The following is a 9,127-nucleotide window of genomic DNA, read 5'->3' as shown; positions in this document are numbered from 1 at the left end:
GACTTGAGCAATTCGTCGTCGACTACCACACTAGTGATGGGTCGTCGTCGCATTTTCCGTAAACGAGACTAGACCGTTCATGGACGTTCATCGACTAGTCGAGCAACTAGTTGAATTCGTCGACTAGTCGACGCTGCGACGTGACGTTTTCATCGAGTTCAAATTAAACTGTATGTTGATTTCTACGAAGAAACGGTGCAAAGACGTCCGTCGCTCTTAACTATGCTGTCTTTTTCGATGTTTTATGGACATAGATCAATTTGATGAAAAAAATTTGATCTTTCCTTCATGCTTTAACAGGCTTAGGACTGGCTGAATATAGATTAAAATTATAATTCAGGCGCATTTAAAAGATCAACTGATTTTACGTACATGATTAATTTTTTTTTTATTTTCTTTTTGTATTTTTTTACTTTGTCACTTTGTATTTTTGTTTTTGCATTTTTTTTTCTTTTTGTATTTTTTTGCATTTGAATAAATGTACATGATTAAAAAAAAAAAACTTATAATCCATTAAATCTGTGGCGACATCTATCGCGCGAAATACGAACGACTACAAACTACGTAATTAGAGAAAACTGACGTATGCTACATCGCGCTATCAGAGTTTTCAAAGTGATTAAGTATATATACAAGACCCCGACAACAACCGTTGGGCCAGTAGCCCGCCAGACATAACACCCGTCTGGCCGGAGGATCCTCCCTTTTCTTCACATCCCCTAAAAATCTATCTTTAGGAGAGTTAACGTTTTAAAACATTATCTGCTCTACCTTTGCAGTAATTAACCTTGTTCTTCTTTCATTTGATATTAATCCAGTTTTTGAGAACATTTTTTTCACACGGGACAGATGTCGCCACAACGTTTGCCCGGGTAATGAATAGTTTTTTTCAAATTTGGATATACGAATTGGTGTCTTTTCCACCACTCGAGAGGGCACGACAACTTTCCATTTTTGTCCTTTCTTGGTAACAGCTCGTCGGCTAGATACATGTCGATCTCTTTAATGGCTTTTGAAAGAGGTGTTCCCGAAGAAGATGTTGAAGCTACCATCTGGTCAAAAATACCCCATGGACTAATAATGTTGCCAGTAGATTGGGAGACAGTTTCAGCTGTATCCGCGACTGTAGAAGAAGTAGTAGGTCCATCTGTTTTTTCTTGGTCGGCAATAATAGCAGCAACTAATTTTCGGACTTTTTCTTTAGTTTTGATTGCTTCTGATTGGTCTGAAAAACCTTTCAGCTTAAATCGCGGGTCCAAAAAAGTAGCTATTGAAAACGTTCCACTCGTTTCAATTTGGCGAAACTTCTCTTCTAATCCCGCTTTTAATAAAAGAACAGTATCAGTCACAACTGGTCCAAAATTTGGTTCTAATAATTTTTGGCATGTTTCTTTCAGACATCGTGTAACAATAATTACTGAACTGCCGGTTAAATATTTTTCGCCACTCATAGAAGCAGTTATTTCTTCGAATGGTTGGAGAACCATGCATAACTGTTGGTACAGTATCCAATCATCTGGATTTATTGTAGGCAGCCCCCGATCAGCAAATGCCAACGTCGCACGAATAGCTTTTTCCAGCTCCACAAATCTTTTTAACATAATGTAGGTGGAGTTCCACCTGGTTTCAACTGCTTGGCATAGTCTTTTTGGGTCTTGACCTTGTTGCACTTGGTATTTATGTAGCCTTTCTGCGGCTACCGTACTTTTTTTAATGTGTGTTACAATTTTTTTCACTTTATCGACTTGTTGTTTTGTTAGCTGAATGTTCAGGGCATTCCACATATAGGGCATGTTCCACAATTTATAATGGCGTCGACGTCAACTCCGAGGCGAAACTTGTGTTTTCATGAAGATGATATAGACAACGAAATACTGATTGACGAAATAGAGTTGAGACTATTGCTCTACGACAAATCCTTAAAAGATTATTCTAATAGCAATTTGAAAGCCAAAGCATGGGAGGAAGTTTGTATTAAAGTATTTTTCAATATTTGGGGAAACCTTTCTACACAAGAAAAAACAGAAGCAGGTAATTTAGATTATGTATTTATTAATCATTGTTTTGTACAGACTACGTCAAAGTTAACTTAGACCTCGAGTAAAATGAGTCGAATGTACACTCTTCCCGAATTTATGTTAGGTATAGTCAGTATAAAAATTAGATTAACATACAGAGTTTTTCCACAGTTAATTAGTGAAATGTGAAAACAATTTTGTAAAAAGTAATACAAGTGAAATAATATATCTATTCGGAAGTGGCATTTGTGGCATAGTGGGATTTGGAGTTTGTTCGTTGTTGTTTTCTTTATCAGAGTATATTTAAATTTTATCGTATTGCCAAGGAATAGCACCTTGTGGTGAAATAAAGTAAGATGAAAAGTAGTTCCGTATATTCGCGGCTAATAATGTTCTTTCAGTAGGGTTTGTAGAAACACTTTCCAATGGGCATTCATAAGCGGTGTCTATAAATGTAATACCATCTTTACATCGTACGTAATTGTGTAAAATGCAACAGGCTTTTACGATTATATCACAAAAATCTCTGTGAAGATCGAGAGGTCGATGTAAAATTCGCCACTTATTACTGAGTATTCCAAATGTACATTCTACCATACGCCGAGCTCTTGTATGGCGATAATTATAAACTTTCTTTAGTGTATTTAATGACTTTTTGGCATATGGTCTTAAAATGTTTCTTGATAGGCCAAATGCTTTATCAGCTACCACACAAAAAGGCATACTTTTTCCATTTTCATCGTTTGGTAAAGGGCGATCATTGGGTATGTTCAATCGATTCTGTTCTAACCTTTTACCCATATGTGACTTCTGGAATATACTGGAATCACTTGCTGCTCCATTCGCACCGATATCCACGTATACAAATTTATAATCTGCATCAACCCATGCCATAAGAACAATTGAAAAAAACTTCTTATAATTTAAAAATTGTGATCCACTATTATCAGGCTGAGTAATGCGAATGTTTTTTCCGTCAATTGCTCCAATTACGTTTGGAAAGTTCGTTCTTTGATAGAATTGGTCGGCTATATTGATCCAATCTTCTTCACTTTTTTCTGCTATGTAAATGGGCTGCATTATATTCCAAATTTAAATACATGTACATTTTACTATTTCTCTGATTGTAGTTGGTCCAAGCAAGTACTCGAACGAAATAGAGTAAAAGCTTGAGCCACTGGCTAGATATCTGTAACAAAATATATTGTTGTAGATAATTAAATAACATCCATACTTAACCTTCCGTGCACCAGGTGACTAAAAAGCCTGCCCTGCACTAGGTGGGGTGTGACATACCCAAAAATGTAAGATGTCATAAAACTAGTATGTTTTAATTATTTGAGTGTTTTGTTTATGGAATAATATTTGTATATTGTAATCAGTAGGTTTAAATGAAAAAACGAAGTAATTTATTATTTTTATTAGTTTTATCAATAAAAGAACAAAAACACAACTTTTTTTAACTTTAAGAAAACAACTTTTTTTCCCTATACACTAATTTAAAATGGCACATGTAAATTATCACAATTCTTTAAATTTAGGAATCAACAATTAATATACTACGAACTAAACTAGAAATAAACGTAATAAACATTAATTTTAATTGAGATCATTGGTATCAAAATTGCCGCACTCTTGACAAAAAAAATCAGCATGCTCCATACATATTGGCGTGTAACATTTTTTACACGAGTATTTGGTTTTTCTATCTTTTTTTCGAGGACATTTTGAACACCTCTGCATCGTATTGGGCTTTTTTGCAGGAGGCTCTGATAAATTTTCAGATGGATTCCCAAAATATCTAGATATTCTGGTACGCAGGTCTTTTGGAAGTTTTTGATTTTGTCTTCTTGTATTCAAGTGTTCTTTTACTAAAGAAATGCCTAATTCACGAATGAACTTTCCTCTTAAATTTGTTTTATTTTTCTCTATTCCGTTGTTGAACATATGTATAATCATACCATTTATTCCGGCATGGTTGAGTAAAGCAAAAAATATCGTCAGTGGCCAACGTTTAGAATTCCGTGATACATCATAAGTTCTACTTAACTTGTCAACCATATCAACACCGCTTTTGGTGTGATTATAAAACGTTATCACAGCAGGTTTTTGTTTGTTTCCAGTTGCAGAATCAATTTCTTTGTCATGATGTAATGAAGACATCAGATATACCATTTTACGTGGCCTTGGAACGTAAGATACTATGGTAATATCTTTTTGAAATCCGAACATTGATGAATTTACTTCACGATTTTTCTTGAAAACTGGCGGAATACAAGTTTTATTAGCGCGTAAAGTTCCAACTACCGTAAGCTTATGATTTTTTAGTAAATTTTCTGTAGTTTCATAACTGGTAAAAAAGTTATCCATGGTAACATTCCGGGATGATCGTGATACGCATTGTACCAATCGATCCACCAGATCATAAGGCTTGTTACTTACAGCAAAAGGACTATTTTCAGGCTGTTTTCCGCAATATATTTCCATGTTCAAAGTATAAAATGTCTTGCTGTCAACCAAAGAATAAATTTTTATACCATATTTAGCAGGTTTTGAAGGTATATATTGACGGAAAGAACATCTTCCCCTAAAAGCAACCAGTTCTTCATCTATTGTGAGATTTTCATGCGGAATATAAGCATCTTGACATTTTTTTATAAAAAGTACAAAAATATTTCTTATTGGAGCTAATCGATCTGTCTGAATTCTCTCACTTCTTGTGGCTGTACTATCAAATCTTAGGTTGTTCAATAAAAAACCAAATCTATTTCGACTCATTGTATCGCGAAAAATGTCCATCCCAGTGCCATCAGTGGACCATAAATCTATTGTACTTTGACGACCAGAACGTACTAAACCTGATATAAAGAGTAACCCGAAAAGAGCTTTCATCTCCTCCTTTGTGGTTTCAAGTTTTTCATGATCACTAATAGTTTGCATGCGTATTTTTTCATTCGTACAATTCACAATCACGTCAATCATTTCGTCAGTGATAAACAACTCAAAACACTGAAGAGGTGACATCTTGTTTCTAGCAACCGTTTTCACACCGGGTAAATGAGTTATAATATTTTCAGTTCTACTCCGAATATTACTTCTGTATTGCTCTTTTTGCCATTTTGTAACTCCATCTTTACCTGTATAATATGAAGTTCTATTTTGGCGTAGTTCCGAAAGTGGTATATCGTCATCACTGCCCGACTCTGAACAAGGCAACTCAGCTTCAAATTCGCTATTTGTATCACTTTGGATGCTCAAATGATCGGAGTCATTTTCAGATTCTTCCTCAAAATTCTCATTTTGTGACTCAAACTCATTTGTTTCATCTAAAAGTGCTCTTAATATATCTGAGTCTGTCAATTTAGACATATTCTTTTATAAATTGAAATCTGTAACAATTAATACCAATGAAAGACACTTAAACAAGTAATAAAAAACCAAAAATCTTCAATTATGCAACATACCTTTATAACGACGCGCTGAACGAGGTGGGGTATGTGATGCCCATGCGCACTTAAAACGCGCGTAACTAGCTTGGCGGCAGTCACCGGACTAACGTAAATGCGCTAATCGAAGCGGCAACATCGCATCTCCAGCTACTCAGAACATGTACTGCCGCGCTTTTATAGTTTTCAAATAATTTTGAATTATCGAGGACTGGGGTGTGTCACACCCCACCTAGTGCACGGAAGGTTAATATTATAAATGCGAAAGTAACTCTGTCCGTCTGTCATGCTTTTACGCCAAAACTACTGAACAGATTTAAATGAAATTTGGTATACAGATAGTCTAAAGTCTGAGAAAGGACATAGGCTACTTTTTAATGCGAAAAAAAGGGTGTAAGGGGTTGAAAGGTGGGGATGAAAATTTGTATGGAAGAATAATCTATGATGTTCGTGTGTTTCGTAACTGTCAAACATTTAATCATTGTATCGTTTATTGTTAAAAGTTATCTTTCTTTCTTTCTTTTTTACAAATGAATCAAATACGAAAAATAAGGAAAAAATTTTTAATTGATTGGTCTCATTGCAACAAACATTCCAGATTATTCTGTCAATCCAATTAATATTTTCGTCGCGAAAGTGTAAAAGATATGTTTTATATATCTTAAGCTGTACTAGTCTATACTAATATTATAAACCTGAAAGTTGGTTTGTTTGTTTGTTTAAACGCGCTAATCTCAAGAACTAATGATTCGAATTGAAAAATTCCTCTGAGGTGGAAAACCTATTTAAAGAAGAAGGTTATACTTTAAGAAGAAGGAAGGCTATTTTTTGTCTCAAATCAACGCGGGTAAAACCGCGGGGCACAGCTAGTGTTATATAAATGAATTAAATACAGTAGTACATTAAATGAAACTAACATTCAAATAAATAAATAAAAATTTCATAATATTTTTGCTTTTTTCAGAAAAAGTAGTACAAAAGCGGTGGAAAAACATCAGAGCTTGTTTTTCAAGAGAACTACGAGAGCAAAAAAGTACAAAGACTGGCCAAGCAGACAAAAAACGTAAAACATATAGATATTATGAAAACTTTTATTTCTCCTCCCGAGTATGGAAACGAGAGATGGTACGGGAAACTCTATGTCTAATGCTGATAAAGACGATGAAGATAAATCAGAGGAAGAAGATGAAGCATCAGATATAAATAAGCCAGAACGTAAGAAGAAGAAAGGTGAAGGAAAGAAATCATATGAGGACCGACTCATAGATATTCTAGAACAGAAAAAGGCTAGCGATGTCAAACTTGTTGCAGCATTAGAAAAAAAATGAACCTGATAGTAACGATAGAGAAAAATGTTTTGCACTCTCTCTTGTCCCTTTATTGAAAGCTGTTCCTGAAAAAGACAAGATAAATGTTCAAATTAAAATATTACAAAATGTTCAAAATCAGCAAACTCGATGTCAAACGTCGCACTATTCACAATATCTTCAGGGAAGACAAGTTTTGAGACCAATTATAAATCAACCGTCAACATCACTTAACTATTCCGGTAGTAGCTATCAACGAAACTACGCTCAAGTTAATTCAAAGCATCACATGATCACACGGCCCAATAGTTCTCTGTCGTTACCGTCTTCAAGTCCTCGTCCTCAATAGCAATATGACCAGCATTCTGTATCATTACCACCTCCCAGCCTTCAAACCCCATCCTACATTATATTATCATCTCCTGAAGTATCTCTGTCTAGTCCTCAAAATGCAAATGCACCATCACCTGTGTAGTGAGAGTATTTCAGTCACTGGTGTCAAACTTCACATATGAATCCGGAGATTCTGAAGAAATATACGACATTTGTAATGAATATGGCATTAATCAAACTAAATAACTTTTTTTAAATAAAAATTGTGATAATTGTTTTCCTTTTACCGCCTACTTCATTTCACTATTAAGTATAGAATAAACCTCAAAAACTTACATTTTTTTTTTATTTTACTCACCTTAATGTTACAGCTAATCTCTTTTCAGCTGGGATGGATAATCTCATCCTTGTGTTTTTGTAAGTAATAGTAGGCTTCAACAAAAGTAATAATTCATCAAAGCTTGTGACACTCATTCGGAAGTATCGAAAAAATTTGTCTGGATATGTACGTAGGTTAGCAAACATGGTGTAGAACTTTCCACTTATCAGCCTATCACTCCCAAAGTGGGTGCATCCAATACCATTTATCCTTACATTTTTTTCTATTTCTAAAAACGAGTGCACAGACAACCGTCTCCTCGAGATCCATCTTATCGAATGCAAGAAAATTTCGTTACTGTCATCGCAAGTGCGCGCAGTCACGAAAAGTTTGGTGACGTGACAGAGATAAGGAATTTATTGTCACCCAGACAAAAATCACAAGTGCGCGCTTGCCCTTAAACTACTAGGTGATTATATCGGTGTCCTGTAGTTTGACCATAACTATACTAATTTTAAGTTGAAAAAATTTTATCTAATAAAAACCAACATACTATTGTTGTTGAAAGACTAATAAAGGCGTCATTAGCCTGTCAAGTCAAATTAAAATTAAGTAAATTATATTATGTGACTGTGTCTATTTTTAAAATAATATTTTTAAATATTGTTATGTTAAATAAAGGTCTTAAAAAAAGTGTAAAATACATTATAAAAAAATAAAATATGTACTCACCATTACTATTAAGTTTTATTCCTATTTCGTTCCATCGCCTCATCCTTTTTCTGATTGTCACTATACCTTTTATCACTTAAATCATAAAGGTATCTCGTACAAATTCTATGAGCTTTTCGTTATCCATTGTAATCTCGTACAAATTCTATGAGCTTTTCGTTATCCATTGTAAAAATGCAAAATAAAAAAGAAAGCACGTGTACGCAGTTCCGATACTCTATTCACACTGCCCGGCAAGGAGCCACAGACACGTACTGACATGAACCGCGCAGACAAAATATTCTTTCCGAGAATACTGGCCGGGCACGACACGTGTCTGTAAGCGTCTGTACGGCCGTGTTACGATAAATATAAATACGTTAATAGTTACTGTATGGAAGAATATCATTTTGTCTGCCACGGCACGTGTCTGCCACACTCAATGTCTGTAGATATAAATCGACCTTAAGAAGTGTGTGTCTGTGAGCAGGGATGTCATAATCCAAGAAAACTTAAAGATTAACATAGATGATAGGATATCGGTTTCAGTGGGGGAAATCTCAAAAAAACAACAAATTAAAAGTGAAATCGATGAGTCTGATATAGTCAATAGTATAGAACTTGAAAATGATACTAACCACACAGATATTACTGACCAGACTAATAAATCTATACTGCAGGATGTAGATGAGACTCCGGCCCCAGAAGAACCCAAGAGGATCAAACGACCACCACAGCGTTATGGTTACTCAAACTTGTACATGCAGTCAAATGCTGAGAATCAAAGTGATCCAATTATTATTCATCAAGCTCTACGAGGTCCTGACAAAGATAAGTGGACTGCTGCGATGGAAGAGGAACTTCAAGCATTTGAAGAGAATAATGCCTGGGTAGTGGTGATGGAGGTGCCTAAAGGAAAGACTTTAGTTCAGTGTAAATGGGTTTATAAAAGAAAGTTTGATAGTGACAAAGGTGTTCGATATCGTGCTCGTC

At 35.0% G+C, this 9,127-nt stretch overlaps 2 protein-coding genes across 2 annotated transcripts; one reads left to right on the top strand and one right to left on the bottom strand.

Annotated features, from left to right (window-relative positions):
• Nucleotides 1-836: 836 nt before the first annotated feature.
• LOC123663074 (zinc finger BED domain-containing protein DAYSLEEPER-like) lies at nucleotides 837-1,793 on the bottom strand. The gene has a single exon (XM_045597812.1). It carries the CDS (start codon nucleotides 1,791-1,793, stop codon nucleotides 837-839), a length of 957 nt encoding a protein of 318 aa, XP_045453768.1.
• Nucleotides 1,794-1,801: 8 nt separating this feature from the next.
• On the top strand, nucleotides 1,802-7,439 carry LOC123663019. Its single transcript, XM_045597764.1, has 2 exons — nucleotides 1,802-2,031; nucleotides 6,429-7,439. The coding sequence occupies exons 1-2, from the start codon at nucleotides 1,809-1,811 to the stop codon at nucleotides 6,665-6,667; spliced, it is 462 nt and encodes a 153-aa protein (XP_045453720.1). The 5' UTR covers nucleotides 1,802-1,808; the 3' UTR covers nucleotides 6,668-7,439.
• Nucleotides 7,440-9,127: the final 1,688 nt, after the last annotated feature.

This window comes from Melitaea cinxia, chromosome 19, assembly GCF_905220565.1.
Source record: "Melitaea cinxia chromosome 19, ilMelCinx1.1, whole genome shotgun sequence".
NCBI classification, from domain to species: Eukaryota; Metazoa; Arthropoda; class Insecta; order Lepidoptera; family Nymphalidae; genus Melitaea; species Melitaea cinxia.
Note: the sequence above shows the minus strand (reverse complement) of the source record. Positions and strands in the feature narration are given on the sequence as shown.

Excerpts from the sequence above, each read along its gene's own strand:
- LOC123663074 (XM_045597812.1), bottom strand. The coding sequence starts at position 1,793 with ATGCCCTATATGTGGAATGCCCTGAACATTCAGCTAACAAAACAACAA.
- LOC123663019 (XM_045597764.1), top strand. The coding sequence starts at position 1,809 with ATGGCGTCGACGTCAACTCCGAGGCGAAACTTGTGTTTTCATGAAGAT. Across the intron at positions 2,032-6,428 it reads ACAAGAAAAAACAGAAGCAG|AAAAAGTAGTACAAAAGCGG; the intron begins GTAATTTAGATT and ends TGCTTTTTTCAG.